The 19,034-nt window shown below is 38.0% G+C and overlaps 1 protein-coding gene across 1 annotated transcript in view; it reads left to right on the top strand.

Moving 5' to 3' along the window:
• The window catches only part of LOC308194777 (uncharacterized protein), a 187,648-nt gene that overhangs the window by 50,871 nt on the left and 117,743 nt on the right, over positions 1-19,034 (top strand). The window contains exon 8 of the mRNA XM_080591092.1: positions 4,187-4,783. Coding sequence (XP_080447218.1) covers positions 4,187-4,261 — 75 coding nt within the window. The 3' untranslated portion in view covers positions 4,262-4,783. Of the gene's footprint in view, positions 1-4,186 lie in introns of the transcript that reaches the window.

Genomic DNA, 19,034 nt, shown 5'->3' with positions numbered 1-19,034 from the left:
GCAGAAATAAAAGCGGTTTATTTTTGGTGACAACGAAAGTGGGGAAGGAGGCCATAGGGACTGTTCTAATCACTCCACCATGGTTATAGTGAATGTATCCTTTCTCTCTCTCTCTCTCTCTCTCTCTCTCTCTCTCTCTCGCTATCTCTCTTTTTGTACACCTGAAAAAAAAAGTGCTCTATCTCTTGTCCTGTAGTTTCCTGAATTAAGGATGTCTCCTGTGGACATCTTGCAGACAGATTCAATTAAAAAAGATTTCCTAATGGGAATCATCTTGTTTTCACTTGATTTTGATTTTTTAAGTGAAGGATGTAGCACTAATCAATGCAAAATAAGGAAAATGCTAATGTGATATCTAATAATCTGCAGGTGGAGCAGATTTGTCTGAAATTTACTGCGTTGTCTGTTTTCTGCTGTTCAAGAGCTATATAAAACCAACATAATAACCCTGCAGTTAAGTTGTGTTTGCTTCTTTTTAACCTCATCAGGGAAACCTGTGGATTCTGGAATGTATAAAGGGCTTCCTTTGGCTTTGCTATCCTTGTACATTTCCCATGCACCCGCTGTTACCTGTTGCTTCCTACCATCTCTGGAGACTAGATCTGATAGAAAGAATAGCTTAAACAAAAAATATTTATGATTAATGATTCCTTTTGCTTCTGTTCTTCAAAACTGAAAGCTTTGGTCTCAGTCAGCAGAAGGAATATGATTATCTCCTTAGAAACTTGTTGAGTGTTGGCCATTTTTCAGCGTGGACATCACTTCCTGTTTGTCTCAGTGGGAAGAAACAGTACAGAAGCTATCCTACTCCAAGGTAATGAGGAATAAACAGAGACAGTAAATAGAATAGAATTATAGAACCATAGAACGGCTTGGGTTGGAAGGGACTATAAAGTCCATCCAGTTCCAAACCCCTGCCATGAGCAGGGACACCTCCCACTAGACCAGGTTGCTCAAAGCCCCATCCAGCCTGGCCTTGAACACCTCCAGGGATGGGGCATCCACAGCTTCTCTGGGCAGCCTGTGCCAGTGCTTCACCACCTTCTGAGTAAAGAATTTCTTCCTAATATCTCATCTAAACCTCTTTTAGTTTAAACCATTACCCCTTGTCCTAACACTACTCTCCCTGGCAAAAAGTCCCTCTCTTGCTTTCCTGTAGGTACGAGAAGGCTGCTATAAAGTCTCCCTGGAGCCTTCTCTTCTCTAGGCTGAACAACCCCAACTCCCTCAACCTGTCGTCATAGGAGAGGTGCTCCAGCCCTTTGAACATCTTCATGGCATTCCTCTGGACTTTTCTAATAATTCCATGTCCTTTCTGTGCTGGGGGCCCAGAGTTGAATGCAGGACTCCAGATGGGGTCTCACAAGAGCAGAGCAGAGGGGGAAATCAGCTCCCTCGCCCTGCTGGCTGCACTACTTTTGGTGCAGTCCAGGACACAGTTGGCTTTCTGGGCTGCAAGCGCACATTGCCAGCTCATGTTGAGCTTCTCATCCACCAGCACCCCCAGGTCCTTCTGCTCAGGGCTGCTCTCAGTCCATTCTCTGCCCAGCCTGTATCTGTGCTTGGCATTGCCCCAGCCCAGGTGCAGGACCTTGCACTAGGACTTGTTGAACCTCATGAGCTCCATAAAACATTAAATCCTACTGTTGAACAAGAAGCACACTCTTGGTGTGGTGGAGGTGTGTTGTGTGGCCACTGTTGGTGCTGAGGTGTTGTGTTGCAGGAGCACGTAGAGCCACAGGTGAGCTCCAGGTCTCTTTGTGCTGGATGTAGTACAGATATCTAAGAAAAAGGACAGTTCCTGAATGAAGTGTTCAGGTGTGCTGAGTGTTGAATTTGTGTCACTGGGACTAAAAATCTCTTAAGCTATATGCTCGTTTGCCTGTATTATCTGATGCTGTGCAGAAGAGTCATCAAGTGACTTGCTGTCTGACTGACTGCCCCTTGAACATTGCTGAGGACTAGATGCTATTTGGATCTTGGATCTTTGTTTTCGTGTCTTTAGACTCTCTCAAAATCTCCCCATTAAGAGAGTACACACAGAGTATTACATACCATAATCTACTCAAAATGTGGCTTTAAACAGGACCATACATCTTTATCCTGTCCAGGGGAAATATTTTGGTATGATCATCATTCTTTTCATTTAAGGAAAAAAAAAAATTGGTAAAAATATCTTTGATGATGATGCTTAATGGCTTTATACTGTATAAGAGAGAGAAAACGAGGCCACCTCAGGAACCACAGCGTTAGCAGCAGAACTACAGCTTTGGTAGAGTTTGCACTTTGTATTTGCATGGTGCCTTTGGTGATAATCTTTAAAAATTCATTTTCAGCTGTTTTTGTCAGCCGTATTTTGCTAGGGGCTGCAAACTAAGGGTTGGAGTAATGACTTCTATTCTGTATTTATTCTCTGATCAGCCCTGTAAAGTAAGAGCTTTGTCATTCAGTTATAAAAAATCATGGTGTTGGTACAGTTTTGATTACCATTATTACAGCAGTTTCATTTTTTTTTGTTTTTCTTGGTATAACTATTTTTTTTTAAATTCACCTCAAATTTTATCTTAATAGAACTTATTATAGCTTGCGTGTGACATATGCTTGTGTTGTTGAGACTTTTGATATGACTGAGATGAATTCCTGCTTGAATCAGTTAGTCATTCAATTTGTCTGGGAATACAGTGCAGACAGAATATCAGATCTACCAGAATTTGAGACACTGGCCAGATTTTGATCTCAATTAAAGATACGCGTTTGAAACAGATGTCAGTGGAACTTAGGTCAGATTTATATCCATGTAATTGAGACTAGTATCTAAGCCTCCTTGGCTAGTCTGTTCCCTGAGATTTTTTCTTCCCTTGTGCATTACACAGATTGGTCCTGTTTTGTCTTTTATATAACCGGTTATATGTCTCCTTTTGATCACATTCTGAATGCCATTTTTGCGTGTCTTAACTGGGTGTACCCAGTTCATTATCGCAATTTATCCTAAAACTTTTTGAATGACCGGCAATCATAGCAAGTAAAAGAAACATCAGGATATCTTCACCTAACTCATTCAGATATGAGCATCTAAGTTCATCAAATGACATTATGGATGGGTTGAATATTTATTGTCGTTACCATGTTCAAAAATATGCTGAACAGAAGTCACAAGTCTGTACAAGCAGGGTGAAATGAGTTGCTTAATGATGAGTGCCCTGGATTAGCATTTGTTTGCTATCTGAGGGATTGGCAAACTGTGAAGGTAAGGCTGCTTGGCAGACTAATCCTGACTGCAACTGTCTTCTGCTCTGCATGTTTGTTGTGGTTTAACCCGGCTGGCAGCTAAACACCACACAGCCGTTCGCTCACCCTCCCCCCTCCCTCTCTGGGATGGGGGAGAGAAATGGGAAAGTGAAGCCTGTGAGTTGAGATAAAGACAGTTTATTAAGACAAGAAATAATAATAACAATAGTAATATTAATAATAATGATAATAGTATTACTAATAATAATGTGTACGAAAGAAGTGATGCACAATGCAATTGCTCACCACCCGCTGACCGATGCCCAGCCTATCCCCGAGCAACCGGCCCCCCACCCCGGCCAGCCACCCCTATATATTTTTTAGCATGACGTCAGACGGGATGGAATACCCCTTTGGCCAGTTTGGGTCAGCTGTCCTGGGTCTGTCCCCTCCCAGCTCCTGCTGCACCCCTAGCCTGCTCGCTGGCAGGACAGAGCGAGAAGCTGAAAAGTCCTTGGCCTGGTGTAATCACTGCTCTGCAACAATTAAAACGTCAGCATGTTATCAGCGCTCTTCTCATCCTAATCCAAAACATAGCACCCTACCCTAGGAGGAAAATTAACTCTGTCCTAACTAAAACCAGGACAATGCTTTACTGAACGATTCAGTGAAGCTGGGAGGGATTATCAAAAGAGGTATAATTGACCACCTCTGTTGATGTTTTTGTAAAGGTCATCTTTGGCCTATGACAAGTCTTGAAAGATGCTGACCCCTCTTTTCCTTTTTTACCAAACATATTCTGTTGTACTGTGATCTTAAACACTTAACCTAAGTACCCAAGCTACCATGGGTTTCTGCTAAAATCACCAGAGGGTGATAGCACTTCTAGAATACAACTCAGTAAACTGAAGATGTGAACTGTCTTTTGGTCTGTCCTTTTTTTCTTAATTTTGAACAGGCAGAAAAGACTGACTTGGTTCCTGATTTGAAGTGGGTTGAATCCTCGACATTGTGTCTCAGCGTTTTGCAGTAAAAACAGACTAATCCCTTCCTTACACATAATGTGAAGCCAACACTTTAAAAGTTGTGGATTTCTGGAGGCATACATATATCTAGGATAGATAGGGCTATTTTCTTCGATTTTAAATCAAGTGCTGGAAATACATGCTTTCTAACTGTAAAGGATTTTGTGAAGATTAATGCTTGTAGAATATTTGAAGACATAAAGCACTGAATAAATGATACTTTCCATTATGTTATTTTTTGTAACTTTTGTTTGATGGAAAAAGAGAATTTCCTATACAGTGGACCAAGTGAAATAAATACAAGAGACTTCTCCAGTACGGTGATTGTGCTTTGTGATTAAGGAAGTGCCAAATGGTTCAGCGCTCCTAGGTGTACAGGAGTCACACTTCTGTTCATCTCATTTTGAAGTGAAATGCTCTGGAAATTGAATATATGAGCAATGTTAGATAGTCAGGAAGATACTGGTAGAATAAAGTAAGTTGCTTGAAATTAATTATTTGGGAAGTGCTTTGCAAAGCAGAACTGTAAAGAGGTAAAATTTTCAGCTGGCTCATTAAAATATGAGCATGTTATATTCATCAGTGAATTAGTGATTAATGTCCCATTTTATTTTCATGTAAAGTATAATATCTGAAACAATGATGTATGCTTATCTCCAAGATACATAGCTTCCAAGTGGTTCATTTGTGAAGGTGTAGTTTAGTTAATCATTTATTATACATTTTGTCTGATTTTATGCCTTGAACATTGATATTACTGTTTTGAGCTAGTTGTGTGTTTTCCAGCTAAACTTAGATCTGAATCCAACAAATTTGTCATCTGTATTTGATTCTTCTTCAGATGGATTTGAACAGAATAATTTTCATTTCTGAGATAATTTATGCCATTTTTCACTTTTCTGTATGTCTGAATCCAAGGCTGAAAATTTAATAAGTGCACAGGGAAAAGACCTCTAATAACATTAAAAACCTGTACTTTTAGATAGGTTCCTACTGTGTTGTTTTATAGAGAATAGAGTCACCTCCCTTCCTTACTGATTTCAGGCACTGAATATCAAAGCACAAAGCCAACCAACCAAAACCCTTATCTCCCTGTCCTTATTATGTAGGCACCAAATTCCATTTTAAAAAGTGCTTTGGCTTTAAAGTCATGGGCATTTATTCTACTCCAAATGCCTATGTAACTTCTAAAGTTCAATGTGTATTAAATGTATATATGTTATACATAGTACATGCATTTTTTTGTGGAAGGTTTCCGCTGGACGAAGACTCAAATATGTTAGGATGGAGCTGTGGTGTACTCTCATAGGAATCTTACTGTTGACATTAAAGAAAACTGCCTCATGGTGGTGTACTGAGTAGCATGTTTGTGCCATATTATTCAAACTCTCAGTCATTGTGAGCTGGGTGATGAATATGTTGGGCTCTGTCAAAAGCAGAGTGTTTCTAGATATTGAGCAAACCTCCAGTGGCAAGCAAGCAACCAAATGGGAGTTCTCAGCATTGTGACTTTGAATTTGATCACTTGTATTCTACCTTTTATACCAAAGAACTGAAGAAATTACACCCCCCCTTCCCCCCCCCCCCCCTTTTTTTTTTCTTTTCTGGGGGGGGGTAGGTACTGGAACAGGTTGAAAAGAGCAGTTCTGCAGTATTTGTGCTAGGAAGGGCATCACAAGTCAGGGGACCAAACAGTTTGAGAGTACAAGTAGTCAGCACTGCTTAATGCATTATCCCATAAAATGCAGCAGCTGCAATGCTGTGCTGCAGGGGGTCATCCTGGTGTACAGTGCTTTGTTCAACTCTGTCTTCAGAACCCTACGGTCCATTTGCTATAAATAATGCTCTTCATGGTACATTGTTCAGTGTGGAGCAGATATCTTCAGCAGAAATCGTTCCACTCTGAGTCATAGTCAAATTTCAATGTTAGTGACTACAGGGGAAACCGTGAGTTCAATCAATAATCTCCTTGTCCCCCTGTTTCCATATAGACGTTGATTCATTATGTACCCGGATACTCTCTGTTTCTTAATTAAGAAGCAATGAATTGATAAGTGGCATTGACTTTTCAGAATACTGCCAAGGCTAGATCCCCTTGGGTTTCTGTCCCTCCTGCAACTGAACACTTCAGCCTTCAAAAAATTTGTTTTGGCTTCTGAAGTAGGGATGTCATATCATTTTACAGTAGTGAGTGTTTCTTCCCACTTGCAGCAATGTGGAAATCACCACAGGGACCAAGATTGTTCAAGTGTTCAGCAAGAAAAGCTATATCCTGTTCATAAATCTCTAAGTCAAGTCTGAAATAAAAGTCATGCAGCTAACCAGAAAATGAATTTTATTTTAAATCGAAACAGGGATCAGCAGATATACCTTGGGATTTGGAAATGATTAAGTGTAAGATTCAGTTAAGAAGTTTCACCTCTCAAGAAAATATAAAGCAAACATTCTTATACCTGACCTATAGATCTTTACTGTGTTCAGCATAATAAAATGACTGATCCAATCATGTATTGATGCAGAAGATCTTGGAGCATTTTTGCTGAGAAGTGAGTCAATAATACATTTTGCGGTTTGGGCTTTTCTTTTCTGGTTAAATTGTGTTTTAGCTTCAGCTCCTCTCCCTCTGAATTGTAAGTCCTACTGGTAGCTGTCAAAATGTGCTAAAGGCTGTGCTTCATCTAATCTTTGCTAATATTAACGGGAATCTCAGTGTAAATTGAGATTCCAATCCTAAAGACTCAAGCTTGCTCACTCTATTTATTGTCCTGTAGAGACATATCCAGCAGAGAAATGGAGAATCTGAAGGAAAAGTATTGGGTAAAGTATGTAAATCCAATATCCTAAATGGATAAAATTAGAAAACTAAATTAATGGTGTGTCTAATTGATTCAATGTGTGCTTGCAGTTTTCGGTGTTGAATCTTAGAATGATTTTCAAAGCCTGGTTAATTCTGCCTTTGAGGGACTCCTTCCTGCACCAGTTATTAACCAGACTTTTGCTTCATTCTTCTTGACTGTCCATGTTGGTTTTTAGGGTTTGGATCGTGCTTTCCCCTACTGCAGCTAAGATGATGTCTTCCTGATCTTGCTTTTCCAAATGTATAAGCCACACTGCTGGTACTGTTGTTGTATCTTGACTTATGGTAAAGACAATTTTGTCACATTTGGCTCCTGTTTACTTAATTTGCTCAGCTAAGGAAAGGACTCATATCAAGATTTAGCATAGTTTGTGTGGTATGTGGAAAAAGTATTCAGTCTGTGCTGCTGATGCATCGCCAACAAAAACCCCTCAGATAACCCCATGCTTCTGTGTATAAATTATGCATCAGCATAAATTCCAGTAGCCAATTTCAATGAATATGGAAAAATACATGATGGAGAGTGGCTTTTGCCATTTCAAGAGGGGCTATGCTCATACTTCTGTTGTGAAAACAGCCTTTGTGTCTTCCACACCATAGCAGAATCTGGTCTATTGGAGCACTCCTTACTCTGTTACCCAATATATGAAAGCATGACCCATTAGTCGCAATCTTGGGCTATTGTGGGCTAGCCCCTTCTCAGAAACAGAATGATAAGGCTTTGAGTTTGGGTTTCTAGGCATGTACACACAGACCATATGTTTACAGTGCCTGGACTCTCACGGGGTAGCTTTTCCCATGGGGAGAATCGAGAGGGCAAACCCTGCCAGACAGTTTTGGGAACGATATCAAGATCGAGCATTTTGACATTTGGGAATAGGAAATGAGTCCTTTCTGTGTTTAGGCTTCATATGCTTTTTTGAATTTTCCCCATGCTCTCTCCTGCCTTTACTTTTCCTCTTATGATAAATTCCTGTGAGTGAAAAAATATATTTTATCAGTTTCTGAATCACTCTGTGCCCCACCAAAGAGAAGCGGAGGAGAGTTTTTAGTTCCTATTTCTCCTAGATTCTTGGCAGGCAAAATTCTCCTTGCTTTTGGCATATTCCTGTGAACTGGAGCAAGGGATGCTATTTTTATTTGATATTATCTCCATTTAGCTTTGTCTGACTTGAGACAGGACCACTGGAGCAGTGACCTCTGACTCTGAAGGAAGCTTGCTCAAGTCAGAGCTCTCCCTGCATAGACTAGCAGATCTGTCAAAACTGACTTTAATCCATCACTGATCTTCCTAAAATTCACTTGTGTTATTTACCTTTCATTAGTCTATTAGCAGAAAATTGCTGCTAGAATCTGAGACTGAATGCTTTGCTTATATGTGTTGAAATTCATTTAAAGTAAAATACTTTTGTAAATGGGATTAAAAAAAAAAAAGAAACAGGTACTTTTTTAGCTTAAGCTCAAAAGTAATAATACTAAAATATGCTGCTGCATCAAATCGGTAGCTAAGAGACTTAAGCATCTGGAAATGGAGAGGTGCTAGTACTAAGCTTTTTTAATAGAATTGGGATCATAGAGCTGGGAAGACTGAAAAAATGTGCTTAGTTTAGCTTCAGGACGGATGAAGCATTCTTTATTAATTAATGCTTGGGAAGATCATGTTATAATAATGGCTTGAAAAGATCAAAGGGTATAAATCTTCCAGGTTTCAATTCACAAAGTTTTTAGTCATGATGAAATTTATCTGGAGAAGTAGTGCCATGAAATTATATTAAGGTTGGATAGGGAATTCTGAAAGTAATTCTGGGGATAATATTTAAGATCAGCTATTGTTTGGATTAAAATGAAATATGAATATTATGATAATCTTCGTTGCAATGCCCTTCATCAAATCATCTCATTATTACTTCTGCTGCAGGCTGTTTCTTCTTTCATCTATACCTAGACTTCTCAAGGAGAACTCTGCTGAAATCAGATTGAGCAACCTGGTCTGAAATCAGTTTTGACTCTGTGTTCTGAGTGGCAGGTTGGACTAGAGGACCTCCTGAAGTCCTGTCCAACCTGAATTATTCTGTGCTTCTGTATTATGTTGATGAGAGACCAGACCAAGGCCAATGTATTTGAAATTTCAGGTACATTGGGAAGGCAGACAGCTGCCACAACACAGAAGTGTAATTGTAGCTTTTAGCATTAACTGACTGGAATGTAAAACTCTGCTTTGCTAAAATCAAAAGAGGAGAAACAGACTGGGGTGAGCAAGGAAGGGAAAAATATCTTGATGAGATGCTTTAATCCACTGAATTTTGTGGTCCTGCAACTGTAGCAATAAATGTTCAGGGACTTTATTTTAGGAGGGATCAGAGATTAGGTACAGGCATATGTTTTGTAAGGGGTACACTGGACAGGAGAAAAGCAGCAGGACAGTCAGCAGTGAGGGGCTTCTGCATGTTGTGTCAATAATGCTGTATGCTGTAGAATATGTCAAGGTGGGAGAAATGTGTTTTCATGCCTATGAATTAGGCTGCTTTCTCTAGGAGGCAGGTGGCAGGTACACTACAGCTGTAATTTCACCTCTAATCCTTCTTTCTTTCTTTCTTTTTTTTTCTTTTTTTTTTTTTTTCCCCTTCTTTCCTCTTAGCTCGTACTGATGCCATTGTTTTTTAAAAGGTAATTCCAATATTTTCTTTGCTCACCCTGACTGACTCAATCCTCAGTTGGTAGTCATCAGCACCTGTGTTTTGTGCACTGAACTGAATGACCTTTTCTACCCACTCAGGACATTTTTTTTCCACCTCATCTGAGATGGATACTTTCTTCATCAACAGTGAGCATGTCAATTTAAAGCTAAGTGGGAAAACTGAACTCTGGCATGCTAGTTCCAGCAGGCAGCCTTAATTTATATGCCAGTAAGTTGCATGGATTTACAACATTCTTTTTATTCAGAACAAAAACGAATAGTTGCCATGGTTACCACGAAATCACAAGATACTATACAAAACTGGGAGATAAAAAGCATTATCATTAAAGGACACATTTGCCAATGACTAAGAACAGTCCTTTCCTTTCGACAATGTTTTTAACCAACAGAAGGGTGACATCATGCCAGTTGCTTTTATACGCAAGGACAGAGTACCGAACCCTTCACAGAGTGACTATAAAGATGGTGCATTTCCAAATTTGTCTCAGATGTATCACTGGAATGTTTCTAGAAACAGTCATATTGAAAGAAACTGGTGCCTTTACTCATTTTCATATAAGAACACGTTTTCTTTGCATGGGGGAAATATGGCTGTTTTCCATTGCTTATTTTTAAAGCATTAAAAAGACATGCTTTCATACTTGTGGTAGACAAATTTTGGCTTCTTAACCTCTCTTTGTACTCTACATAAATGTATTAACTGTGGTGAGAGTTGCACTGCTGCTGAAATTAGTGAATCCTGAATATATCAACACTTTGGCAATCTAGATAAAAAAGAAATGGGCGTGCTTTTGCTGACTTGTGTGGCAGGAATCAGGTATCCATACATTTCAGGCCCTCTGTGCCAGTATAACCTCTTGCCACAGAGCATAAGTGACCTGGATTTAATTGGTTAAGACTCATTGGAGAGCTTTGCCACAGTATTTTCAAGACTGGGGAGAGCACTCAAAGAAAGGGAAGATGTTGACAAAGCTGCTGAGAGGATTAAGCACAGAGGAAATTTCATAGACTACCGAGGGAGGAAGTATGCAGCCCAAGTCTGTTGGAATGTACAGCTAGCTTTGAGAAAGGTCAGGCTAAATAAACACATTTTAATGTTGCTTAACTCTTTCCTTTCCTGGACCTTATTTTGTGCAGTGAGCTCTCTGTCAGGAAATAGCAGGACCAAGTTCACCTTTATGTCCTTATTTAAGGTAAACATGTAACTGGCGGGTGTTTTTTCCTGCTTTGAAATGTCTGTCCTTTTTGAGAGCAGTCAGGCTCTTCTCTGCTATTTATTTATATAGGTATCCTTGATAAGGTCATCAAAGGACAATATCTTTTTGAGTGACTTCATTATAAAATAAAGGTCATGATCCTGTGTTAGAACAAAAATACTGAAGCATGTTCATATATCAAGAAAAAAGATAAGGTGTAGAAATGTACCTTTCTGAGGCCAAAATTACATAGAATGGTGATTGGTTACCTTGAAAACTCTAATTAAATCTAATTAAAGAAAATGGATATTTATTTTATCTGGAATCACTAAAGGCAAAGTCCAACAATCAGTGAATAAGCTACATACTTAATATAGTTCTGTAAGATGGATGAAAACATATGAATATGTTGCTTCCTTAAAAGTCTAGATGTCATTTTGTTATAATGCTTATTACAAGTTCATATCATAAACCCTCTAACAGTAAACCAGCAGCAATTGTTTTTATTTCTTATTAAAACATTGAACCTGCTTCATTTCTTAAAAAGGTGACCGGTCTATTTGTTACACATATTGTACTGTTAGATATACTCTTAGTTACAGTAGAGTAATATAAACCGAGCAAAAGCAGAGGAATATTGTGAAAACTTACTCAGGACTTTATATTCCATGGATGTTTTTTGTAGTGTAATTATTTATATTTATACTCCAAATTCTTTATTTTATGTGACAATTATGGAAATAAGAATTTTCCTCATAGTGCTAAAAAACATGTGCACAAAAAAGCCTTGACTGTCACAGCATGAATTGAATTTATACAATATATGAAGCACTTTTGTTGCATGCCAAGCATGCATGAACTGCTAGTCTTGAACAAATTTCTATCCTGACTATGTATCATAGCCTTATTTATAAATACCATGTATATTCCTGGAGCAAATGGGAAGGATACAGGATGTACATGTCTTATTGCAAATGTGCCTGTGATGTATGAAGCTCTTTGCGCCAGTCCAATGGAAAAGGATCCAACAGAAAGGGCTCAGCACAGGATATCTGAAAATAAACTAGCTGGAGAAGAAGCTGCGGTACGAGATAGAGGGAACCTCCAGAAAGAAAAGGATGAAGCAGCATATTTATTGATGTTGTTAGACACCCTTTGAAACAACCTTGGTATCCAGAGGCAGGAGACTGGCAACTCTTAACATCCTAAATAAATAAAATGGTTGGGAGCAGTGTGGGGAAGTGCAGGCTGGCCAGTCTGACTCCTGTACCAGGTACATCAGCAGAAGATCTGCTGAGAGGCAGAGTCTGACAGCCTGCAGGGTGGTGTTCAGCAGAGCTCCAGTGACAGAGGTCTTGTCTTTGTAAGGCTTCTTGGAATCCTTTCAAGGTGCCAGCAGGCTTATCGATGGGATGATCCCAGTGCAATGAAGTTTTCAAAAGGCAAACTTAAAGAGTTTATAATTCATCTGAAGGGAGGAGAGAAAATATCTTGGCATGGTTTAATAGTTGGCTGAAAGGTACACAGGTGAATGTCTTGGTTAGAGACAAACACTTTTGAAGGTCATAAATTTTACAGATGGTAATGTAATTCAAGGTAGTAAGCATAGGCAGTGTAGACTCACAGAAGTCTTACAAAAGGTTTACAAAAGGTTTACAAAAGGTTTACAAAACCCAGGCAACAATAGAATGATAGGCAAAATGTGATACAGATAAATGTGAAGTGATCCAGTGGGGAAAATGGACTGGGCTTTACATACACAGTGATGGTCTCTGAACAAGACATCTCCCAGTGTTTTCCATGATGACTATCTCAGGTTGTGGCAGATTTAAGTGGGACCCATACAGGTTTGTAAGGGATAATGCAAAGTAAATCACTCTGCGTGCGTTGCAGGAAGAAGAAATCTTTTTCTCAAAGTCAGCCCACAGTCATTTCTGAATGACAGAGGAAGGTCTTGAATCACACTGTAACCCATTCCATTAACTGAGTAGCATTGTAGTTTCCATTTTTAGATCACTTCACAGGGTGCAGCAAGGGAGCAATTTCATTGCCTTCCCAATACAATCTGGGCTTGACTGTGTATACGGGCTTTTTAATTACTCGTGTCCTCCCCACCTCCCCCCAGTATTTATGCAGGGAAATTTACTCAAGAAGATGCATTTTTGGGCACATATCCAACTTTTATGAGTAAAATAGCATTAGATGTGAGAGACAGCAGAACCATTTCAAATGACTATGTCAGTCAGGCAGGGAAAGAAAACAATGTGATGCGAAAAAATATACGGTTGAATATTCATGAGAATCAAACCTATTTAAACCAATGTTGTTCCAATCAGCCATTTATAAGTAATCCACAGATTGAAATTTGTGTACTAGAGATTGTGTAGAGATTTGTGTAGAGATTCCATAAACAACTGGAAACTGCAAACAATGAAGTTAAAGTCAGTCAAATGGACAATCCAACAGTAGTGAAAAGGGCAACATTTAACTTTTTTTTTCTTTTTTTCTTTTTTTTTTTTTTTCTGAAATTGTCTGTGCTGTTTTAATATATCATGCAGCTAGAACACGACCTGCAACAAAGCCTTATTTAGTGAATATGGGATCCAGTTCTGGAATCCAAATTTTGGATGTCTATGGGAGTTGATGCTGTTGGCAGGTAGCTGTATATCTGATTTATTACAGCACAGAAGAGTATGTCCTGGCAGTTGGGGCTCGGGACAGGTGTGATTCACTTGAAGACACAGTCCGGCACTGTAAATGCTTCTGAAGAATTCCTTGCTTGGCATTGCAGATATATCTGAATGCATTTTTTTGGCTTATCTAGCAAATTATTAAGGAATACTGACTGTTTCCTACAGCAATACCCATGACCTAGGGAGAAAAACAGTATACATAGAAAGAAGCTGTGATTGTCCAAGCTCACCTAGCAAAACCAAGACTAGAATAGAAACTAATTGCTTTAATTTGCAAAATAGTCTTCTGTCGAGCTCTTAGCCCATGTAAACTGCTTATATCTTTTGATCTGGCTCAGGGTCTTGCATTGTTCGTTATCATGCTTCACATTTCCAGCTTGTTAACTAGGAGTTTGTTTTGAAATCTGTGTGGCTGTGACATCAATAGATTAATATTTCTCTTCTCATATTTCAACATTGTATGTAGACTTTTTTCATTGTTATAAAAGAACTGAGGGATAGAATGACTGGGAACTGTATCTGGAGTAACATGAGCTAATAAAGTCCTTTTGTTCATTTGGAATTTCAAGAAATGTTATTTTCTAAGAGTATATAGTCAGATGAGCTGGAATCATCTTTTTAAACCAGAAACAGTTACTTTTATTCACTATTTCAGAGAACTTTTCCAAGAAATAGGAGATCTGGTTTAGGGAATATTTTCCTGGAGTATTACCTAGCTACTGGGGAATATAATACAACACTCTCTTATATGGTATAATAGCATAATCATAATATAAAGTGGAAAGAGCATTCATTTTGCAGATGAGAAAAACAAAACAAACCAAACAAAAAAACCCACACACAACAGAAGGCCAGAAAGAACCCCAACAGAAGAGTGTTTAATAGCTAAGTACTCAGAAGTGGGAGAAACAGGTTCCATTTTATACTTACTGGAAGGTTTGTACGTTTATTGTTAACTATTACTGGATTAAAAAACAATCTTGAAAAAATTCAGTCCTGATGACAGGGACTTGAAGCAAGAGTCTCTCTTCTACTGGAACTGGTTTAAATGGCATCATTGATGTGGTCTCTGCTGTTTATGTGGATATACATATATTTGTATATACATACATATATGCATGCATGTGTAAGGCAAACTTTAAGCATCCCTATGGATCAGTCCCTTCTAAGGTCTACAGGTGGACCTGAAGTGCTGCACACCTGACAGCTGGATCACAGCACTGTTTAGTCAGAACATATCTGCCTAGCTGTTTTGCATGAGAGATGAATTCCTACAGAAAACCAACTGTATGAAAGGCTAAAGAAATTGAAGGGATTTTTTTTTTTCCTCCTCACAATGCTGATGTCAGGTGAGTTCAGGTGTGAAATATGTTCAGTGGTGTCCACAGCACTGTATTTCTGAATTCCTTAAATTCTGTTTTAGGCACATAAACTACCCTGGATCATGCTGTTAGTCTTTCTGAGGCTTAGAACACTATCTACGAAGTAGTGATAAAACTATAATGGGGGTAATAATGGTAATATCAAAAAAATGTGGCAATATAAAGAGGGATATAATGGCAGTAAATGCCAGGTACTTGCAGAAATTGGACGTTCTTCTTATTCTGAATTCTTTGACTGGAATCATAACTATGATTTCACATCAACTTAGGCTTGCTTGGAAGAGTTAAAATCTTTAACAGAGAGGAGTAAATAATATAGATGCGCTAGTCAGATGTTGCTTTAAGCTGTCCTCCTTACAAATATAACAATATCTACTCAGTCAGGAAGCAGAGACAATGCAGTATAACCCTTGTGTAGCTAAGAGTCTGAAGAAGTGGAAGTCAAATGCTTAGAATGGTAAACTGCCTAAGCTAAAGCCATACTGGAAAAAATGGTTGTTGAATTAAAAATACATGTAAACATATTAGTTTGTTTGGTACAATATTTTGAAAATGCAAGAGGGACACATTTGTCAGATTATGCATTATTTGAAGGTATATTATATCCACCTCTTCCCCCACGTGTAATATTGTTGTAAAGTGACTAGATGTCTTGCTAGCTAATAATTGTAATGCTATTATAACCTCCTAACAGTGAAGTTTCTTAGATAAAGGGCACTGTGCATCCAAAAGGTGCAAAAGTAATCTTTTGTGTGTATTATTTTCAGTGAAAATAATATTTTTCCAGATCTAATTACAAGATAAGAGTATCGTGATCATGAGGACTAACTGTAGATGCCAAACTAATATAACAATAATAATTACAATCTTGCACCTTTTTCAGAGCTCAGAAGGAACAAATCCTAGCTATTTCCAGCACAGAGCATCTTGGAATCAACAGCTGAAGAACTGAAATAGCACACCTCTTCCCTGCGCCTGAAATTCATTACTTTTCCTTAATAAGGTATTTCTTCTTATAACTATTTCCCTCTTTCAGAATAATAATGAATTTCCTAAAGTCAAAAAAAAAAAAAAAGAAGAAAAAAAAAAGCTCTATATTGCTGTGTAGAAACGATACATTAAAGACCTTGTGACAGAGAGATACTATCTGTCTAAAGAACAGAAAGAACCTCAGGCTTATTGGATCTCAAGATTGCCTTAGGAAGAAGGAACAAATGGACTTGGTGGAGATGTTTCAAAATAGAGATAAAAAGCTGAGTTTATATCAGAAGAAAGTTAAAAGCTATACTGAGGTTCCAGAGAATGCACTTGCTGTTGATGGTTATATGTTGATATACTCAGGAAAATTGTAGAACACCAAAAGTGTTTAAAAAAATGCATCTTATTACAAGTACAATGCATCTTATTTTACACTAAAGTAAGATACTATTTTACAGTAAAATAACATAAAAAATAAACTTCAGTGAGAAACATCTCACATATCATGGATTTTTTAGTGTCTTTTTTCATCATCTATGTGAGTGAACTGTCTAATGTGTGTTCTTTATCTAGCTTTAAAACCGTATTTTCACCTGAATATTTTTATTTTCATTTTGTGTAACTCTAATTAAATTCCTTGATGGAAAAGAGAAGACTGAGGGGAGATCTCATTAATGTATACAAATATCTGAGGGGAGGGTGTAGAGAGGATGTAGCCGGTCTCTTTTCAGTTGTGCCCAGTGACAGGACGAGAGGCAGTGGGCACAAGCTGAAGCACAGGAAATTTTGGCTGAATATGAGGGGTGGGTACTTCTTTACTGTGAGGGTGACAGAGCACTGTAACAGGTTGCCCGGAGAGGTTGTGGAGTCTCCTTCTCTGGAGATATTCAGAACCCGCCTGGATGTCATCCTGCGCAATGTGCTCTAGGTGATCCTGCTCAGCAGGGGGTTGGACCAGATGATCTTCAGAGGTCCCTGCTAACCTTGGCCATTATGTGGTTCTGTGATGAGGGGTGTACAGTATCGGATGATGTTTCTTCTGTTGTCAGCCTCTTCATTGCTGACTGTTTTGTTTGTAGAGATGTTCTGCTTTTTAAGAGTCATCAGATGTTTCCTTTCTTTTGTACTGAGGAGAAACCTAAATTAGTGACATACAAGTAGCTTTTGCATTGGGAATTAGTGTCCTTAGGAATAATCCGTACTAATACAAATCAATCAGTTTCATGAAACCTGTACTAGAAAAAAAACAAGCACTGGTAATTCTTTTAAAAGTCTTTTTGAAAAAGACTTATAAAGTTAATATAACTTTTACCCCTTGGCTACTAAACAGCTTGAAACACAATAAGCTTAACTTCACAGTTAATTGCTTTTATGTTTAGGTGCACCAGCAAATCCATCAATATAAAGATAGTAGACTCTGCATTCTTCAAAGGTCTTCTCTTTTGTCTCAATTAAAATGCAATCAATATGGTCTCAATTTCACCAGCTTGCATGCAAGCTACCAGGCAATTGTGTGCATCCCTATTTGCCACTGTGCTCCACTAGAATAATTCAAGAATCCATCTTGTGACAACCTAGAGACGTTTTGTCACCTGTAGATTTTTATAAAATAGTAGAGGTTTTTCTTTACCAGTAAGTACCAGGTGTCAAGAGCTCTTGGGATTAAGGATAAGGTTGGATTATTTCCAGAAACACAAAAGAAAAAGGTGAACGAATGATTTTCATGGTGGTTAGAAAGGAAACATCAGCATTCTGAAAATCTAGGAACACTAAATTGCAATTAATAAAATCAATGACTGTTACTTATCTTACTGACTGATAAGCATCTACTTTCCTGTTGGCTCCCTGCTAGTCCAACTGAGGGCTGTCTTGCTGCAGCAACAGGTTTTATTCCTTTGGAGAAAGATTTCATTATCCTTTCTCTTGTTTTTATGTCACCCTGCTGCATGTCCCAACAAAAAGAAATCCCATGAGAAGGACATGAGAATATGCGTCTTAGTAATATGCTTCATACACAGTTTAACTTTTAAAAGGATGATTTATAAAAAATAAAGTTATAATTTTGTCTATGATTCTTGGGATATTTCCAAGCTGAAAAATACTGGAGAGACAGTTTTTTGAATACTGACAGTACTTTTGGCTACTATACAGCAAACATCCGGTGGTCTGTGATTTAATCTGTGGCATTTATTGCCAGCTTGCCAGAAGCTGCATTGCAACTTTCAAAATATACATTTTTCTTTCTGTAAAATGGATTTCACAGGAATGCATTTACTATTTTAAACTATTTTTAATAGCAGATATAGCTAGTCAATTATAATAATAGAAGAAAAGGTAAATATGTAGTAGCCTGTTTTATTCATTCATGGTAATATATTACAAGTTACAATATGTATTCTAGGTCTTTTGCAGGTATGTTTTCTGCTGACACTTTATTCCCTTAAATCAAAACATTCTAAATAAGGAGAGTCAATTTCCAATTCATTGTATTTATGAAAGTATTTTTAATCTAGTCATGAATAATGTGCTGAACATATTTTGTAAATGTTTCATGAATTTCTTTTCTGCAATGGTTATGAAGTACATAATTAGATGTAATGTATACTAACAGGCAAGCTGCAACTTCTGAATGTTAAATAATTTCTCATTTTTTAGTTATACTTTTGACATTTAATTGACCTTTCCAAAAAGAAACAGTGCATACATAAATGTACTGAAGTCTACTTGTTGAAGTAATCATTTTTCTCAGCCTTGATTGAAATGATACGCTAGAAATGCACGATTAGCAGATTTTTGTTTCCTTTTATATTTGTGCTAATTAGTAATAGGATATTTTTTAAAGTACTACATTTATTTATTACTTAAAATGATGAGAGGAAGAAAACTTGTGAGAGAAGCCAGGTTCTGACTTTTAAGTTGCTCCCACTGCTGTGCTGTGCTTGGGTCTTTCATGGAGATCTGGGCAGGTGCATGGGCT

Source organism: Anser brachyrhynchus, assembly GCF_964034855.1.
Source record: "Anser brachyrhynchus genome assembly, chromosome: 4".
Classification (NCBI taxonomy): Eukaryota; Metazoa; Chordata; class Aves; order Anseriformes; family Anatidae; genus Anser; species Anser brachyrhynchus.
The sequence above is the reverse complement of the archived record's forward strand: the minus strand, read 5'-3'. Positions and strand labels throughout refer to the sequence as shown.